Source organism: Aspergillus pseudotamarii (assembly GCF_009193445.1).
Source record: "Aspergillus pseudotamarii strain CBS 117625 unplaced genomic scaffold BDV38scaffold_42, whole genome shotgun sequence".
NCBI classification, from domain to species: domain Eukaryota; kingdom Fungi; phylum Ascomycota; class Eurotiomycetes; order Eurotiales; family Aspergillaceae; genus Aspergillus; species Aspergillus pseudotamarii.
The window spans coordinates 1-19,295 of record NW_022475056.1 but is presented as its reverse complement, the minus strand read 5'-3'; the positions used below and the strand labels follow the sequence as shown (position 1 = coordinate 19,295).

At 47.8% G+C, this 19,295-nt stretch overlaps 4 protein-coding genes across 4 annotated transcripts; 2 read left to right on the top strand and 2 right to left on the bottom strand.

Moving 5' to 3' along the window:
- Positions 1-2,478: 2,478 nt before the first annotated feature.
- Positions 2,479-4,097, top strand: BDV38DRAFT_294532 (putative flavin dependent monooxygenase; the record flags this gene model as incomplete). Its single annotated transcript, XM_032062518.1, has 2 exons — positions 2,479-2,640; positions 2,702-4,097. The coding sequence occupies exons 1-2, from the start codon at positions 2,570-2,572 to the stop codon at positions 4,095-4,097; spliced, it is 1,467 nt and encodes a 488-aa protein (XP_031911571.1). The 5' UTR covers positions 2,479-2,569.
- Positions 4,098-4,305: 208 nt separating this feature from the next.
- BDV38DRAFT_251900 (uncharacterized protein) lies at positions 4,306-8,534 on the top strand. Its single transcript, XM_032055078.1, has 2 exons — positions 4,306-4,759; positions 4,851-8,534. The coding sequence occupies exons 1-2, from the start codon at positions 4,538-4,540 to the stop codon at positions 8,100-8,102; spliced, it is 3,474 nt and encodes a 1,157-aa protein (XP_031911570.1). The 5' UTR covers positions 4,306-4,537; the 3' UTR covers positions 8,103-8,534.
- Positions 8,535-8,717: 183 nt separating this feature from the next.
- pksP (polyketide synthase alb1) lies at positions 8,718-15,371 on the bottom strand (the record flags this gene model as incomplete). The annotated part of the gene is made up of 5 exons (XM_032062517.1): positions 8,718-10,376; positions 10,429-11,184; positions 11,251-14,682; positions 14,741-15,032; positions 15,085-15,371. 5 exons carry the CDS (start codon positions 15,369-15,371, stop codon positions 8,718-8,720), a joined length of 6,426 nt encoding a protein of 2,141 aa, XP_031911569.1.
- A 1,476-nt stretch (positions 15,372-16,847) lies between these two features.
- BDV38DRAFT_272700 (multicopper oxidase) lies at positions 16,848-18,950 on the bottom strand (the record flags this gene model as incomplete). The annotated part of the gene is made up of 6 exons (XM_032057533.1): positions 16,848-17,910; positions 17,965-18,098; positions 18,157-18,316; positions 18,365-18,535; positions 18,618-18,673; positions 18,756-18,950. The coding sequence occupies 6 exons, from the start codon at positions 18,948-18,950 to the stop codon at positions 16,848-16,850; spliced, it is 1,779 nt and encodes a 592-aa protein (XP_031911568.1).
- Positions 18,951-19,295: the final 345 nt, after the last annotated feature.

The window sequence follows — 19,295 nt, the reverse complement described above, 5'->3', positions numbered from 1 at the left end:
ATGAGCAGCTTCCGTTCGATGCCCACGTTCTGGTTCTGGGATTTCGGTTTCACTTTGGGTAGCCCAGTCATGGTAGTGTCTCGATCTCTCCAATGTCTCTGTATCCTCTTCTCCGCTTCCATCAGTACCATATTCATCGACCTTGGCTACGCCACTTGCCAGAGTGTCCCCAAGAGCTAAACTTCTACAGGTACGTGTTGGTTTATGACGATCATCTTCCAGATTGTCCTCCTTAACCACTTCCTCTCCCTGATGCGCTTCTTCTTTGTCTTTTTCGGATTCAGCCTTCACTTGAGCGTCAATGCACGTTTCGTCGCCCTCAAATTCTTTTCCTTCTCTCTTTGGACTTTCCAATTTATCAGTGTCTCCCACATGTCCATGGAGTCTCCTCATGTCCTCATCAGGTATGTGCGGGGTAAATTGGTCGACTTGGGCAGGTTCAGCGGCTCCTTTTGAGTCTTCGTCAGGTGATAGCTCTTCTAACCCAGTATTGGCCATCGTATGTGGCTGACTTGTAGCTTTGGGGGTAATTTTCGTAGAATTTGGCTCCGATCTGAATTCGGATACACTAATTGCGCGATCTTCCGTTCCTAGAGTAATGGCTGCCTCTGTACATTCCGGTGTCTGCGAAGTATCCGGCTGCGCACCGGGTAGTTCATCATCTGAATCTGTCACCTCCTGAGATAATGCTGTGGGTATCTGGCTGGTGTGAAAATGCGCCGTGGCTGCGACTGGTGTGAAATAGCCCTGTGGACTGTTTGACATAGTAACGAGCGGCGAAGGAATGGGGAGTCCGGGAGAGGGAATAGGGTGTAGACGAGGAGTTTCTATCGGAAGATGGGCCGAGCAATTTAGAACATCCCGCTTTCGCGAGAACTCGGCTATTCCAAAGACACCAGGTGGAGGAAGCCTTACCCCGTCTGCGGTCTGAGAGATATGTCGTTCCGGATTTGTCCTAGAAGATGCCAGCGATACATTTTCCATGGCAACATCAGCCTCCGAAGCTGGAACAGTAAGAAATACCTCCTCCGAGTCTAGTTCAGGCTTTTCGAATTTAGTGGCATCCAGTGGCTTCTCCTCTTTTTCGGCAGTGTCCTCGGGTCCAGGCTCTGATTCACTTTCCCAATCTTCATCGAAAATATGAGTCCAGTCCGGGACTTCGCCTCTTTCACCTGGGCTTTCGGGTTCGTCAATCACACGCCACTCGCTGCTTCGCATGCTGAACCTAGGGCGTTTTCTTCCTTTTCCGGGAACAAACCCATCCTCCTCGGCGAATGGGCCCAACACTGAATCGGCCAGGCCCCCCAAGGATGTGCGCGATCGCCCTAGAAAAGCCGGAGACTGCCATGAACCCAACCTATCAATCGAAAAGTTTCCGTCAGAGTGATCGTAACCCTTGGCAATGGGAGTGGCCGGTGGCGCATTTGTAGTATCGTTGTTCGTTGAGGGAGTAGGAGGGTCGACTTTCACAGTAGACAAATGATTCCTTGAGCGCCAAATCTATAAGCCTAGTCAGTGAGATCACCACATTTCTTAGGGATTTCTCAGTCGTAGTACCTCGAGAAACACACGATCATCGAAGTGTATATCCCAGGCCACGCTTCTGCCTGGGGTTCCAAGTGCTGTCACATTATCTGACAGCCTTGCTCCATCCAGACTTAAATAAACAGAATCTCCGATTCCGATCTGAGATTTAGCCACACTTTCTGCGATATACCCGTGGAAAACTGCCTTTACTTGTCCATTTGAGTGACGCAGGCGAAAGTCCGGCTCTGCTAATAAGAGGCTAAGGGATTTTGTCGATGATGAATAAGGCCATAAAAGAGTAACGGATACATGGATGGAGCTCTTGGAGAAGTGTTCGAGCGTTGGAGAAAGCTGCGCGATAGGGATGCGATTCGCACGTAAGGGTTCAGAGGTCGGAAATTGCTCGTTAGCATCCATCACTGCAGCTGCTCATGAAACTACACCTTTGATATAGCATCACTGATTGCTACTGCATTGTTCTGCAAGTAATGCTATGTAAAATGACAGATGTTTGTGCACAGTAAAGATATAGAGGTTGTTTTGTTGTTTTGTTCAGCAATAGCTTGTGTTCAAAAAGGGCGGCAGGAAGCAACGCAGGGTGTGACTTCACCTGACAAACGATCTGGAGCTTGCGGAACAGTGTTGGTCAGTATCGGAGCTGTAATATTACGTAGGGCGTCCATGGTCTCAGTGGCCATAATAAGGGAATCTCTGTATTTCTGTGACCGCATGAACATGGTTAGACAACTAAAAAAGTTTTTGAATTTTTGTTCCATTAAAGTTTATGATTAATTGAGAGAAACGTATTTCACTCAATTCCAGACCCTGGTTTATTTCAGAGTTTACATGTTACCAGAGCCCCCATGCTGTACAGTAACCTAAAATAGTAATTGAATTAGTACTAGCCTAGAGTAGATCACGACATTGCCCGGCGGGGTGATTTGATTCCATAACAGTAACCGATCGTCTGGTCACCAACTGAGATACTTCGAGGAATTGGAAGCCTGAAACTAAAATTAATTGCTGTTAATTGACGTCCAGCATGACAATCTCAAAGCAAATCCGACGGGTAGCTGTTATCGGTGCAGGGCCATCGGGCCTCGCTGCTGTCAAGTATGAAGCAAATCTTGAGTGCCACGCTCATCCTGAGATTACCTCACTCACGAATCATCAGGTATCTTCTTGCAGAGGAATTTTTTACCAAGATTGATGTTTTTGAGAAGAGAAGTGCTGTCGGCGGGGTATGGAATTATACTCCACCAGCTCTCAAGCAGAGCACATTGGTGCCTGTGCCGCAACTTGACCCGAACCAACCTGGCGATGAACCGATATGGCATCCCACAGGAGGCACGCAAGGGCCGCTAGAGCCAGCTTTTATATCACCCATTTATAGTACATTGGATACCAACATTCCAAAGGAATTAATGGCCTATGGGGACAAGCCTTTTTCCCCAGATGCCCAAGTGTTACCGAAGTACTCTACAGTGAAGAAGTATCTAGACGAGTACGCAGAAGCTGTGCAAGATTATATTCACCTTGACACCCAAGTTGTGAATATCAAGTCTGATGGTTCCGAGGCAGATGCTTGGGCTGTAACAACAAAGAATTTGCGAACTGGGGTCGACAGTACCGAGATTTATGATGCTGTGGTTGTCGCTAGTGGGCATTATGATGTTCCGTACACTCCTGATATTCAGGGTATCAAAATCTGGAATGAGACTTATCCGAGCATTATTTCCCACGCCAAGTTGTATGACTCGCCCGAACCGTTCCGCGGGAAGAAGGTGATCATTGTGGGAGGCTCTGCATCAGGAGTCGATATTGGAAACCAAATAAACAGATTGAGCAAGGGCAAAGTGCTCGCGTCACAGCGAACAGAATCTTACCTGATGCCGTCCAACGCCACAGACAAGGATTACGTCCCAGAAATTGTGGAATTCTTACCACCAACCGAATACAATAGGGCGGTTCGCTTCGCTAATGGTAGAATTGAGAATGACATTGATGCAATCGTGTTTTGTACTGGCTACCTATACTCTTTCCCCTTTCTGTCGTCACTGGACCCTCCTATTATTACGGATGGCCGGAGGGTGCTGAACACCTACCAACATTTGTTTTACATCCACAACCCCACGCTCGTTTTTCCTGTTCTGCCCCAGAGGGTAATCCCTTTTCCCTTATCCGAGAACCAGGCTGCTGTTTTTGCTCGTGTCTGGTCTGGACGACTTACTCTGCCAGATGCAGCCGAAATGAAGGCCTGGGAGGATGCCACTGTCATCAAAAAGGGGAATGGAACAGCATTCCACCTTTTACACTTTCCATTGGACGCGGACTACATGAATCTGCTGTACAAATGGGCAGGCAGGGCCGAACCACGCCAAGGGTTGGCCGACAACGGAATTGGTAAACAAGGCAACTACTGGGGGGAGAGGGAGAGATGGATGCGACAGCTGTTTCCTGAGATTAGAAGAACGTTTGTTGGAAAGGGAGATGAGCGGCACAAGTTCAAAAGCATCGAGCAGCTAGGCTACGATTTTGAAAATTTTAAAAAAGAGCAGGCACATCTCTGAAGTATAGATACGATTAGATACATTAGATACTAGAATTGCATCAGTAGACAGAAGTCGGATACCAGGGGTGTTTCAGTCTACCATTTTAAGAGCCATACCGAACGCATTTGGGGTGATATGTACAGTATACGTAGATTAAGTATTCCGTACCGAGGAATGGGTGAGCATCCGTCATAGTGGAGTTGGGCACTGATAAGATATCACGTGTCGGCGATCATCCGCGCAGCTATCCCCCGTCGTCCGAGTTCAGACCGAATTTCATACTCCCATTCACTTCTCCGGTTTCTTCATTGTTGCGCTTTGTGTCAGTTACGTTTCACTTCCACAAACGCTCACTCTCCCAAATAGTCCCCACTTCGATCTCTTTTTACTGCACGCTTGTTACATCAACCTCCCACCATGGATTGCTTCACTTCGGCGATGCTCTCGGGACGCGCATAATGTGGCGCAAGCGCAAGATCTCCTCTTCTATATCAACACATTCATCAGATAAACATAGGAAAAAGAGACACAAAAATACATACCCCGTCATACCAAGTGACGAAGAAAACGACAACGAAAGTTCTTCCTTAGCCGAAGACGAATGGTATATCAACTGTATCCTTGACGAAACAGAATCTCAGTATCTTATTGATTGGGAGGGGCCTTGGTCGCCTAGTTGGGTAAGTTGAGCACAGTCTACATACACCACCCCATATAGGTATCGGAGGCTTCCTGGGAGGGGGTGTCATCTAACAAGCATACAACAATCAGGAGCCAAAGGAACACGCCAACGACGCTGCAATTCAGGTCTGGGAGGAGAAAAGGAGACACCGCCAGTCCCAGGCTGGTAGTCATCTTACTGAAATCTCAGAAACACAGTCAGCTATTCAATTCTCTCAAGGCCATAGTGTAGAGTCCATCGACTCGTCTGAACAGCGTTTGGAACAACGCGAGCGCTCACCATTATTTATACCTTTCGACTCTGTATCTGAGCCACACCCATCTTTGGAGGCCAACCGATGGTCTGAAGTTTTAGAGTCAAAACAAGTAACGCCTATTACAGCCCCTTCACGCCGGCACAGTGACTACTTAACTGTACCGATTGCCTCAGCAGCTGCACCGTCTGAGACTGCGTGTGTGTTTGAGTATAGTCCGAGTGCTGCTATCCCGTTAGAGTATTTACTTCCTAGTGAAGTCCAAGGCTACCTCGCAACACAGACTACACACAGCCCCAGAGGAACTCCGATTATTGCTAGTGAAGGTGGAGTACTAAGATCTGGCAATCTATTGACGCCCGAGGCTGCCCAAGGATCTTCACAGTCCAAGTCAATCGCATCGCCCATCATCGAAGAGCTATCCGGCACACCAGTCTGTGGCCTTCGTGGGGAAGTGGACGGAATTACAGAGGCTCCATCTGTTAATTTGGCCCCTTTAGAGAGCCAGAAATCCTTTCAGCATCCTTTGTCGAGACCTGGTACACAGCACATCCCCTTGTCAGAAAGCTGTCGGTCCGGGCTTAGTTCTTTGATATCCCAGCTACTACTACCTGGGAATTGCCTCTCGAAAGGCCCCATTAGAGCTGATCGATTGAGGTCTACAGTGCCAGAATCAAACCCGAGTACATCACAGGTGTCAATAAACCCTTCCATTCAACTCCTAAGTCAGAGACCATTATCTGCACGGCAAAGCAATAAAGTATCCAGGATGTCTACTGGAAGCATGGAGAGTCATAACCAAAAGAAGGAAGTCCCATCATTGGCTGAAGCCATGGAGAAGTATAGTCAGTATGAAGGAGCAACCCCGAGGGAGAAGATGAAGAATGCGTACGCCCAATTGAGCGCCAAAGCGAATTCTCTCCAGACTATTGATGTCAGTGTGACTCCGTCATCTGTAGAAGATATCGAACCCGTGGCGCCTGTATCCGTCCCCGAGACAACCGCACCTCTTAGTGTTAGAGTCGACAAGGAACCCACTGTTCATCACACTGAGCCAGAAATGAATGCCACTTCATCAGAACCACTTGAAGAGATGCCACACCAAGAGCAAAGCACACAAACTATTCAACCAAGTGCCTTGACAGTCACTCATACCGAAGAAGTCCCTCCCGGATCAGTACATCTCGGTCCGTCTGAATTCGCCGTTCCACTTCCAATGGACTCCAGAGTCAAAGATGACTACGAACGAGTCTTGGTAAATGAAACCCAGGGTATTCGGGATTTTCTTAGAGAGTGCAGCGCTTCAGGGATGTCCAACGGACAGGAAGAACGCCTTGTGTCAAGAATGCGCGAGATATTAGGACGTCTAAGCAACGTTGCGACGCATCCTGATCTTAATATCGCAGAGCACATCAAAGATTCGGATTCAGACCTAAGGAAGGAGGCAGCTTGGGCCGAATATTCCAGCGCAAAATTCTTATTCCTAGGCTACCTTGTGGAAATTGCAAGCAACCGGGATATCCATTTGGTGATTATGGTACAGGGAGAGAAAACCCAAAAAGTGGTTGAGCAATACCTGATTGGTAAAGGTCTCATATACACTCGACCACGTGAGGAAATGGGGTCTGGCACTAATCTAGAGGTTTCTCTGCTAAAAGGTTCCTTGAGTTTGGGGATCCAATCTACACACAGTGAAGGGATCACTGAGACATACAAATCGCCCTCTGCAATCATTGCACTGGACTCATCTTTAAATGCGAAGAGTCCATCGGTTGAGCATATGCGAACCACATTTGCTCGTCATGGTAACCTACTTCCCATCATTCGACTCATAGTCTCAAACTCCAGTGAGCACATTGAACTCTGTTTTCCGGATCCTCCAGAGCTCCAACGTCTCCAGTTGATCGTCCAATACACTGTCCGTCTCCGTAATATAGTAGGTGATCTGCAAGACGATGCCCTTGGTGTGCGTGAAGATGTGGAAGAGATATTGCCTTGGCTCTCTTCGGATCACTTCAGTATTAGCTGGCCTTTGACCCCCATTGAACCTTTACACGTCGTGAGCTCCGAGAAGCTTTTATCTGTTCAACTTGAAGCTCAACCTCAAACGACTGTTGACAGTACACCAGACTCCAACTCACAAGCTCAAAAGCGTCCATTTGTGGAAGACTCAAGCGAGCATGCTTCTAAAAGACTAAGGTTGGAAATGTCACAGGATAACACCCAACTTACCGAATCAACGAAATTTCCAAGTCAAACCCTGGATAGCGGTCTGCATGCATTGGAGAAGAATCTCGTGCAGATGAGAACTGCGCATGCAGCTGAGCTTGGGAAGTTCCAGAATGCGTTAACCGACATACAATCCCGCTTACAAGAGAGAGAGAAACTACTCGAGTCGCTCCAGCATCGCTATGAAACTCGAACTAGAGACCTCCACAAGATCCGTCGGGAGCGGGATCGCTTAGCCGAATATAAAGCCACATCAGAGCAGAGAATTGAAAAACAAAGAGAGGATATTAGCAAGCTAAAGGATGAGCGCACCCAGCTAAGGCAAGATCTTGAGCAGGCAAGGGGGGAGGTCAAAACTGGGGGAGGTGCTGTAGCAGAACTGGAGACGGCTCGGGAAGATATTCGGCGCCTGACACAAGAGAATTCTGGCCTTGAACGGAAGGCAGAATACGAGGCCAAGCAAGCCGAGTATACTCGCGAGCAGTACCAAACTGCTTCTAACATTGCGGCTCAAACTGGGAACGAGATCCGCCAACTTCGAGAAGAGAACGAGTTATTAAAGCGTAAGGTTGCTGGCAATGCTAGTCGCCTACGAGAAATCAATATAGAGAACGACGGGGCACGGCATCTATCTCGTATCTCCGAATTGGAAGCTATTCTTACATCCCGCGAAGATCTGCTGCGCCGAAAAGAGGATGAGCTGCGGGAAATCCGCAAGAATCGGCCGTCCACCCGCTCGACGAGCACTCAACCTCGCAGCCCGAGACTGACCGCTGGAAGCCGTCCAACGAGCCCAGGAATCAATAATCATAATGGACGTGGCAGCGCGTTAAGGTTCAGCTCCGAGATGCCCAGTTAAGGTCTTACCTGTTTTGCATAACCCTACCAACTTAAGTGGAATTTCTATCATGTTACAGCGACTCCACCGATTTCATTCTTGCGTTCTATGACGTTTGCATGGAGAAGGGCGTGCATTTGATGCTTTTCTTTCATCACTGACTTTGCATTGTCTGGGCGTTTTGTATGCCTGCACCCTTTCTCCCTTTTTTTTTTCTTCTCATTTTGTGTGGGCCTTGCGCCCCTCCTTTAGTTGTCTACGTTGAAAATTTGAATTGGATGCATTATTTATGTAGGCCATCCTTATGACTACATTGCCTCAATTTGTTTGCAAGATTTTCCGTTGTTCTACTACCCTAGGACTTCCTTTTCCAAAGCCAACAACAGCGATTAGTCAATATGTAGGCTATTTTAGTATTGATTATGCTACGCAACAATATCTCGTTGTTCCAATTGTATAATTGATTAATTACGTACAATTATTGCAAGACATTACTTACTAAATGTTAGTGCAGTAATCCCTAGCTATCGAAAAAATGAGATCAACCACATAAACAAACCATATGAATGAGAGAGAAAATAAGTGCAATATAATTATAGAAATAATAGAAAAGAAAACAACGAGCTTCATCAATCTTTAAGCCATAGCATTAGCCATAAAAGTAGACAACTCTTTCGCTTTTTCGCCCTTCGTCATCGTGAAATGATTAGCATTTTCCATTACCGTGATTCCACCAATATTTTCAGGTCCAACCAATGTATCCCACTTGTTAGGACCCAGGTCAGTCCGGTCATTAAGAAGCCAGACCATCTCCTTGGGATCCTTCGAACCGTCTGTCGGGGGATCAGGCCGGGGATCTCCCGGCTTACCGCAAACACCGTCTTTGGCCCAGATTATATAAGTCTTAGGCAGCTTCTTGGCCCATTTCCCGTCTGTGAATGGAAGAGGCGCGGCCTTGTATGCGTCGAGGGCGTCGATAAAGGCTAGAAAGTGAGGTAGGAGCCAGGATGGTGGTGCCGTTTTACCTTCGCCGAAAAGACCGATAGAGTTGAAGAAGCCGTACAATCTCTGCGGTAGCTTCTCAAGGCCGATGGGGAATGGGGTGTCAAGAAGAAGCAAGCGGTCGACTTGTTCACCTTCCTCAAACATTAGATGACGTGCTGCATCGTATGCACAGATTCCTCCTGCTGACCAACCGCCGAAGCTGTAAGGACCCTTAGGTTGACGACGACGAATCTCTGCTACGTAAGGAGCAGTGAGTTCGTCTAGGCTACATTTGAGCTTCTCGGGTGTCTTCATGTATGGGCAATTCAATCCGTAAACACAGACGTCAGGAGAAACTCCGGGGATGGTAGCGTAAGACGTCGCTGAGCCGGAGCCGTCAGGAAACAAGAACAACGTCTTTGTTGCTGTTCTAGGGTTTCCTTGTAACAGGATGGATGTGGCCTTAGGGTGTTGAGTAAGCTTGGGCTGGAGGTCTTGAATGACTTCGGGGAATTTGACTGGCTCTGGCATAGGAATTGGCGCAGCAGTAGTCTTGGGTTTTAGGTCCAAAGCCACCTCTATATCATTGAGGGTCTGGTTTTCGATGAAGAACTCTCCCGGGAGGTCCATGTCCAGAGTCTCTCGGATTCTTCCAAGAACTGTCAGGGAGAGAAGCGAGTCCATACCCATCTCTCCCAAGTTCTCATCAGGGTCGATCTCTTCTGCAGGGACACCAATCTCCTCTGCGATGATGTTACGGATTTCCTTCATGGTGTCGTTTTGCTCGACATGAGCTACCTTCTCATTTGGCGGTGACGTGATGTCAGGAGTACTTGCGCTTGAAGATTCGGCACCGCTAAAAGAGAAGTTCGACTCTTGTTCACTTGAGGATCCATCATGGCTCTCTGAAGGACTCACTTGGGCGATGAGTCGCTTGAAGTCGTTGACGGTTGGGTGATCGGTAAACACAGAAGACTCCAGATCGAGGTTCAACTCTTCACGATACCTGCCAGTGACTGTTAGGGAGAGGAGTGAGTCTACACCGTAGTCCGCAAACACCAGGTCGTCTGAAATTTCAGACTCTGCCAGGCCAACTTCTGAGGCCAGAATGCTAAGTGCGCGTACGGCAACACTCGGTCCAGAAGATTTGGTGAACGACTTGGATGGAACGGGTGCTTTAGGACGGACCTTGGCACCTGTGCTGGCCTTCTGAGTGTGAGCTGGAGGTGGTGGTTTGGCTGTAATAGGTGCCTTTATACCTCCAACAGGAGGAAGAACAGTGTCAAGTATCTTGCGTGCCAGTGCTTGGAACTAATCATCATGTCAGCAAAACGGAAACCAAGAGCAGTAGTGAGGTACCCACCTTGACACCTCCAAAGACAGCAATGATATCGTCACCCTCAAAGATGTAGACATCTCCAGCCCAAATGCTGTTTTGCCATGGTTGCATCCTCACATAAGTGCGATAAGTGACATCAGGCGAGAACTTCTTCAGGCAGCGCATTGAATCCCATCCATGATTAACAAATACTTGATTCTTCGAGTCGGTCGCGTCGCTTGCGTTCATGATGAACCCAGACAGGTGACCGAAACTGTCAATCCAGAATGGGTTTCGATGGAAATTGCCTGGCGGTGCTTGGAATTTGACACGAGCAGTGGCCTCATTGTTATCGCTGTCCAGGATAACCTCACGAATCGACTTGAAGTTGTCATCATAATCAACCAATGCGCTGAAAAGTTTATACACCATTCCTCGCTGGATACGGTGAGCCTCCCCTGTTTCTGCATTCTGGTGGAGGCTGTCGATGCTTCTCTTGACTAGATACGAGATTCTCTTCCACTCGAGCTCGGAGGCATTGGTATTAAAGAACTTCAATGTACATTGCGCATGGTCCACGGTCTTTTTGCCCTCGGCATTGACAGCGTATACCTGAACCGAAGCCTTCTTCTCTGCCCAATTAGCAGTAGCAGAGATTCTAAAGAGCTGCTCTCCTCCCTTCGCGATGAGTGGCTTCGGCACGACCATGTCACACACATCGAGACCAAGATCTTTGAACTCAGGTTTGTATTTCTGGATAAGGTATTCTCCAAGTGTCTGGGCGATATCTGCGTAAAGTGACTATAGTATAGGTGTTAGTAGCCGAATTATGGCACATGATAGCCTGCGGATACATGTAATACTTACCGATGGACAAAGTGCGGCTCCATTGACTTTGTGACCTTGGATAACACGGTTCAACTCGGGATCAGCGATGTCATTTTGCACCACGACAGTTGCTGTTGCACCGTCGTCGCGACTTTCAACAACCTTTTGCGCAGCAGTGGTCAAGAATGTAGCTTGTGGTGCAGCTTGAATTGCACCTTGTGGAGCACCCTTCGTAAGGCAGAAGTTGTTAGTGTAGGGTATCCAGTAGTTCTTGAGATCCCACTTGTAGGATGGAAGTGCGAGCACCTGGTGGCTGGAGCTAAAGTCTTGATGATATTCTTTCCAATTAATATCAATGCCAGCCAAATGAAGGGCCGACAGACTATTGGAGAGGACCTTCCATGCATTCTCCTCTCGGCGAAGAGATGCCACGGTGGTGACCTGAGGACCGAATGTTGCTTTGATCATACCAGAGCAAATGGTATGGGCACCAACTTCAAGCCAGACAGTCTTATCATTCATCAACTTCGCATATCTAGTAGCCTCGAGAGCGCCAAGGAAGTTCACCGACCTCCGGCACTGCTTCACCATATATTGAGCTCCCAGAACATCGTAATTAGACCCGGTGATAACTTCCCCGAGGAGTGAGGAAACAAACGGCAACGACGGCTTATGGAACGTGACACCCTGGGCTTCTTCTTGAAACCGTTCAAGAATTGGAGTAACTTGGGCAGAATGGAAAGCGAACGGTACCCTCAGCTTAGTTGACTTCCAGCCTTCGGTGGAACACCTTTGAGCCAATTCATCAATATCGGCGGTGAGGCCACTGACGACTGTTTCACTGGGTGAGTTGACACAAGCAACTTCATCCACACCTTCTTTCAGCAACTGCTTGACCTGTGGGTAGGAAGCCTTGACAGCCAGCATGGCGTGTGTTCCAACCTGGCAGTGCTGTGTAAGAAGCGTAGCCCGACGACCACAAAGGTAGATAGTATCGGAAGTCGATAATACCCCTGCGGTATTCAGGGCAGCAAACTCCCCAAGACTATGCCCAAGAACAAAAGCAGGCTTTATACCTAGTGAATCCCAGTAGTTGACCAAAGCCATCTGAAGGCATGTGGTGCCGAGCTGTGTCACGACAGGGCCCAGCTCCTCCACGGGCACGCTTCCGTCAACCAAAGGAAGAATCGAAGGAAACCCTTGGCTTTGACTGATGCAATCGAAATGCTGCATTGTCGCCCTGAATTGAGAACATTTTTCGTACAGTTGCCTTCCCATTCCAGTGTGCTGAGCCCCTTGGCCAGTGAACGCGAACCCTACGCCAGGGGCCGTTGCAGGGATAGGGGTAAAGCTTTCCAGACGAGAGCTGTTGTTAAGCGAGTCACGCAGCTCCTGCAGGCTAGATCCGATGGCTGTAATACGGAATGGGTGGTGAACACGCCGTGCTGTGGTGGTGTATGCCAAGCTTGGGATAAACTCAGCCTCGTTCACATTGAATGACCTTCCTTGTTCATCAATGTATTTTACAAGGGAGTTGATATTGTGTTTGAGCGCACTCTGAGATCGTGCTGATACAGCCACAACGTGAACAGATCGAGGATCTTGTCCCTTAACTGCAGGAATCGGAGCGTCCTCCAACAAAAGAGCGGTATTTCCACCAGCCGCGGAAAAGTTGTTAATGAAGCACTGCCGCTTTCCAGAAGCTGGTCTGTTCCAAGGTGTAGGTTGGAAGGCAATGTGAACATTGCGCTGCGCGAGATCTGTGGGAAAGTTGTGGTTGATCTTGGTCTTTATACCACAATGAGGGGGTATGGTGTTCTTCTTCATCATTAGAAGCACCTTCACAAGCGCAGTTACACCAGATGCTGATTCTCCATGGCCAACATTTGCTTTGGCGGAACCAAGATGGAGGGACTGTCCTGGTCCACGGCGGTAGTCGGGAGCAAATGTATCCAAGACCGATTGCATTTCCACCGCATCCCCAGCTTGCGTACCGGTTCCATGCATTTCAACATAGCTGACGTCCTTGGGGTCGATATTGGCATCGTTCAATAGTTTATTAAAGATAAACGCTTGTGCGCCAACATGAGGGCGGGTAATTGAGACTGCTTCTGCCGAATGATTGGTATAGGCCCCATTGATCACACCGAGGATTGGATCGTTGTCTGCCTGAGCATCTTCCAGCCGCTTCAGAATGATTGTACCCACTCCATCTGCTCTACAGTAGCCATCAGCGCCATCGTCGAATGTGTTACAATTCCCGGTTCTGGACAGGAAATGGCCACGGTCAAGACCAGCATGGTTATCAGGGTTTGTCAATATATTGACACCTCCAGCAATAGCTGCATCGCAGTCATTTCTCCAGATCGAATTGCAAGCCATGTGAATAGCAGCCAGACTTGAAGAACAAGCTGTATCAACGCTGACGCTGGGCCCACTGAACTTGAAATAGTAGTTTATCCGACCAGGTGTGAAAGCGCGATTGCCACCGGGGATAAAGTATGTATCAATATCTTGACCACTATTTATCTCACGATAGTCGTCGCTAGTCATGCCATAGAAAAGACCGACCCGATCCCTCTGGGTCGACGGGGTGCTGTCCGGGATAAAGCCGGCCATTTCAAGAGCTTCATAGGCCGTGAGCAATGCAAGTCTCTGGGCGGGATCTGCCTGGAGGGCTTCGCGAGGTGACATATTGAAGAAGCGGGGGTCAAATAATCCCGGTTCGTTTATCCAGCATCCGTATGGAACCTTGCTGGTATTCCGCTTTGTTCCAGTAGGATCAACGTGTGCATCAACATCCCAACGCTCTGCAGGCACCTTCCGATGCACATCGAGGCCGTTATACAGAAGGTCCCAGAAGTTCTCTGTGCCATCAGATTCTGGAAATCGCCCAGACATGCCAATGATAGCTATCTTTGAGCAATCGGCCCTGCCGCTGATGTTAAGGTTGTCCTTCGGGGTCGTGGAAATATCTCCGAGCCCATTTTCCACTTCAATATTGGTTATCCCGGCCTTTGTAAGAGCTGTAAACAAGCTTTGTGTCGCGGTGCTCGAGATTGGGAACAACTTGCATGTTTGATGACGAGCAGTTTTTAATATGGAAGAGCAGGAATCGGTCACCTTCTCCCAGCATAGCTGACGTAATAAAATCTCTTCAAGCGCGGCTTTAAGTAGATCCTTCATTTGTTTAGCCTCTATCGGCTTTCCCGTAGTACTTGATAGTACGGGGATACGAGGTGTGTAGTTTGAGACGGCCTCATTAGGGCAGCTTTCGAGGATCCTGTCAACATCTCGGCTATCATACAGATGTGCTGCGTGGTAAGGACCATGAATTTGCGCTCTAACCGGCTTATGGCTTTTAGAAAGCCTAGTTCCAATTAAATCATCAAGGACCTTGGGCGGTGCGCTGATGGTAATACTGTTATATCCCACCGCACTGATGTACGGTTTGGATGAAGGAGGAATTGCCTTTATCCGGTCATTAGAACACTCAGCCCTGCGGAGTATCTCAGGTCAATTGACTTACCCGTTCAACAGTGAACTCTCCTATAACCTTTGAAGCATCTTTCTCGCTGATCCCTGAAACCAAGACTGACCAGCTTGTTGACGACGCTTGGTCAGAGCTCACTAGCTCTCTAACTTTCAGGACGCATAGACCAAGCCGGAGAGCTATCACCACCGCTTCAACTGCAGCCGGGAGCAGTTCTCCAACATTGGTCGCAGAGCTTACAGCTGCAGAACTAAGAAGACCCGCGCACAGGCCAATAATATGGCACTCTGAAGCAGATGGGTACACGTTCCCAAGGTCTCCGTAGTAGCTATCTCAGGTTAGTCTCAGTCAAACGGGTCAGGATCTGCAGTTACACGTACTTTATAAAGCTTCCCAACTGATAGATGCAGGTCAATGCGCTCTCCAGAGCCGGATTAGGGTCTGACTCCCTGTGACGCGCCAGTAGATCCACTATGCTTGTAAACCGGGGGAAGATCTTCCGCTCAGATGGTGGAAGCCTCGCGATCTCTTGGCGCAAAGCGTGGAAGCATCTCTGGAAGAACGATGCGACAATTGTATTATTCTTTACCTGTAGGAGGCGACGTAAGCCGGCGTCGAAATCACTTGTCTGGTCTCCGAAGAGATAGACGCCGCGTGGCCCCTCCATGTTGGGTCAAGGAAGTGCCAGTCAAGAGTTGCAGAGATGCAGATCAAATTGTTTTCCCAAAGCAATTGGCTAGATATTAAATATGATTTATACCAAGATAGAGTTACTACCACATGCGACAGTGGAGACTATGTCTCAATTACGGCATGCACAGGACTTGGACGAGCATTCCACCAAACACTCGAGGGGCGATCACAAGCTCGTTTCCAGCCAAATGAATGAGGTCACATTGTCAAAATCTTCTAGAGTCTTTTACTATTCTTGGGAAGCCAAGACCATATTATGGACGTGATAACGACCATCTCCATTGGAGCTTAGGTGGTCAATTGCCAATATGGTCTGAGAGTCGGTCTGGCGAATCCTACCGTTACGCTCTTGAGACCGCTGACATCCACCTTGAATCATATTGACACTGTATATATACAATTCTAGACTCGAGAATTTGCCTCCCTGCGAGACAATTTGTGGTACACGTCAGGTCAGCCACGTCGCTACCGTAAGGAGGTGGATGTTCCAAACCCTGTTTCCGAAGCTCAAGGCACATCCAGCCGGCAAGCAAGCTTTGCATATGCGTGCAGAACACTGATCAATGACATAGATGATTGGTCTTGATTCAATTGCATTGGGAGACACGAACTGTTGGCAAAAGTCTGTTCTCGTCGTTGTAACGTTAGCAGGAGTCTTCGCCGCATTCGGTAATAGTGAAGATGACCCTCGCGGTCACGTGTCGCTCCCATGCCCCCTTCCATGCCCCAAAGGCAAAAACAACGAGCATTCCCTGCTTTCATTTGACATACTCTGTAAATATGCTGGTGACTGGGGCTTAGCTCGGCTTTTTCATAAATGGAGACTCCCACAAAGGGGCCGGTGCATTTAATTCACTTTTTCTACGCAGTACACCTATAAATTTGCTAGCTACTACTAGGTAGGAACAGGACTGCTTAGTTATGACATAGGATGTGCTCATTCGACTTCACCACATCATATTATATCAGTGACTAAAGTATAACATAAGCTGACTAGAAATCCAGTTCTAGAAGAGTCCGTATGTATTCGACCAGAGCTAATCTGGCTGCCTCAATGAGCACCAGCATACTACCGTACTAGATACCACCATGCTATCAATAAACACATTATCTCAAATCAAATGCTATGTAACATCGGAGCGATGAGAAGAATCGAACACCAGGGAAAATGGTGCAATCATTTACCATTTAGAAAAGGAGGAAAAAAGAAAAAAAATTGGATCTTTTGTAGACACACTTTTCTAACGTTACATCTACTTCCTATCCGAACCCTAACCCATGGCTATCAATGCAGCGGTTCCGCTTAAAACTCTATCGATAATGATGATTTCTCTCTTGAAAGTAAGTCTCGAACAATCAGATATTAGATAAAATTACGTATTATATACAGAAGCAAAGCCCGAAGATGATTAGTCATACATGACAAGCCCCGATCTGGAAGGAAAAGAGATCAAAGAGCATATTCCGGTGGAACCTCCGGCCATTCGTCGACGCCATCAAGTAAAGCAACCCCCATGCCATTGGCTAGATGTGTTTCAATATGGCAATGGATGAGGAAAGGACCCGGGTTAACCACTTGGTATCGAATGACCATCCATCTGGGACCAAGAAGACCCAGTACCATATAAGTATCTCGCAACCGCGGTCGCTCAAATTCGAAGAGCTCCGGTCTCTCCGTGGCTGCCTCGGCGACACTCGTCCAGTTGAAGAACCCGTCGCCTTCCCCGACGATGAAAGCTTTGTTCGAGTGTTTGTGGATGATATGGGGCGCCTGAATCGGTGGGGTGTCCGGCATTATGCCAACCTGAAGCAAAATATCAACCCAGGTTCCATTCTGAGTTTGGACGGTAACTTTATCGCCCAAGTTCTCCTTCGCGGTTAGATTATAGAGGATCGGATCGTCGTAGTTGGCCATAACGTCATACAGCTGCTTCCCTTCAAGTGTCCACTGATATGCCGACTCTCGCCGACCAAAGGTGAGGTTGATCAGCTGGTCGGCAGCTGTCGGAAGCTGAATGCTGGGGTACGGTACCAACAGACTCTCGTTTAAGGCGATCACGTCAGCGGTTGTGTTTAGCCCGCCATAATCGACATAGGGTTCGGATTCTCCAGTTTGATTACTGCCCTTGTATCTCATAGTGGCAAAGCCCGCGATGATCTGATCAGCATTTGTGTCGGGGATCCTAATCGTATAGTCTTTCGGGGTCTTGTCTAGTTTAACCATTGCAGAGTAGCGCTCGCCATTGTACATCACCATAGTGTGTGCGAGTTGAGGCTCAATGTAATGGCCGTCAACTTCGTAGATCCACATAGGGTGCTCGTCGATAGATGCGATAAAAGCTTTAAGCCATGCGGCACTGATGAATTTCATACTGACCCATCCGTCCTCTGGATCAACTTCAATTACTTCATGAGTCCCAGCTGTGGCGACGCAGCCTGACTCTAGCCCAGGTGGAACCTTTGAATCGTTTCGGGGGAAGCTTCCTTGGGTCTTGTAGATTTTGGGATAGCATCTTTCAATTGTTCATTAGCGAGATATCGGCTCTTTTTTGGGGAAGAAAACATACCCTCTATCGGTTAGAGGCAGATTATCAATGGAGGCTTTCAAATAGTCCGTTTGGAGGCTGTTGATAAAATCGGCTCCAGGACAATGCACGCGTCCTCGCCCGTTAATCAGAATACTGTCAACACAGCTGATGGACTATTGTCAGTAAAATGACCTATTTGCTCTAGTAACGGGGGGCGTACAAAAGATCTACCCCACTCTCCTCCATGATTGTTTGGTATTCCTCTGAAGTATAATGTGACCAGTCCGATAAAATGACGAGCTTAGGGTCACTCTCTGCTTTTTGCATGGCTTCAATATCCTTTTCATCATCGGATATCAAGTGAAACGGCTGTGGGACCTCGGGGGCGGGGCTTATCATGTCAGCTTTTGCACATATTTGAGGTCACCTCAGTACACACTTGATCCAAATAGCTCCGTAGAGACCGTCCGCCATCAGGGATCTGGCGTGGGCATGGTACCAATATGTGCCATACTCTGTGGCAGTCCATCGGTAGGTAAATGACCCTCCAGGTAAAATCGGCTTCTGCGTCAATCCAGGAACGCCATCCGACCACGGGGTGTTTAGTTGCCTGTACAAAGTTAGAGTCCCGTCATTGAGCAACCACCCTTAAGGCTGAGTATTAGAAGAAGTGGTCGTAGTGCTGTACATACTCTATCCCATGAAAATGAACGGTAGCATTGAAGGGCATCTGATTATGTACCGTGAACTATGGAAGATTAGTAAATAGAAATATGTGGCGAACAATGACGAAAGGATATATATGTATATATCTATATCCAAAGACGTACCTCAACATCATCGTATTGGTTCAGTGTCAACTGAGGGGCGGGGAATTGGTCATTCACGAAGATCATATCTCGAAGGTTGCCATCTGGAGCACCTTTCGCCCAAGTCAGATCCACTTCGAATTTCACAAGCTCTGCCAATACTGAAGGAAGCACATTGGCACTGAGCAAGGCCACAAGGGATTTCAAAGGCGCCATTTTTGCAGCGCACTCTAGTGACACATGAAATATTTACTTAGTAGATCGAAAGACGTCTTGAGAAACATATTATCCCATTGGAAATACTTTTCTGAGCGTCTTATATAAACACGTCTCATATTAGCCAAGAATCAAGTATGTGCATGAAATGCTATGTCGGCCGGAAGCGTAAAAAATATTATTAACAATTTAAGAACGGGCATTCTTTAAGTTGAACTAGTTCTGGAATTGAGTTGCGGGACCCATACGATAATACGAGATTCAATATCAATAGAATGAGACAATGATAACTATGAAGATTATTTATCCTCTGTGTTTGTTTGTTTGTTTGTTTTTTTTTTTTTT

What these genes read in the sequence shown, in the direction of transcription:
- BDV38DRAFT_251900 (XM_032055078.1), top strand. Translation starts at nt 4,538, where the DNA reads ATGTGGCGCAAGCGCAAGATCTCCTCTTCTATATCAACACATTCATCA. An exon ending in GGCCTTGGTCGCCTAGTTGG is followed by an intron (nt 4,760 to 4,850) that starts GTAAGTTGAGCA and finishes TACAACAATCAG; the next exon opens with GAGCCAAAGGAACACGCCAA.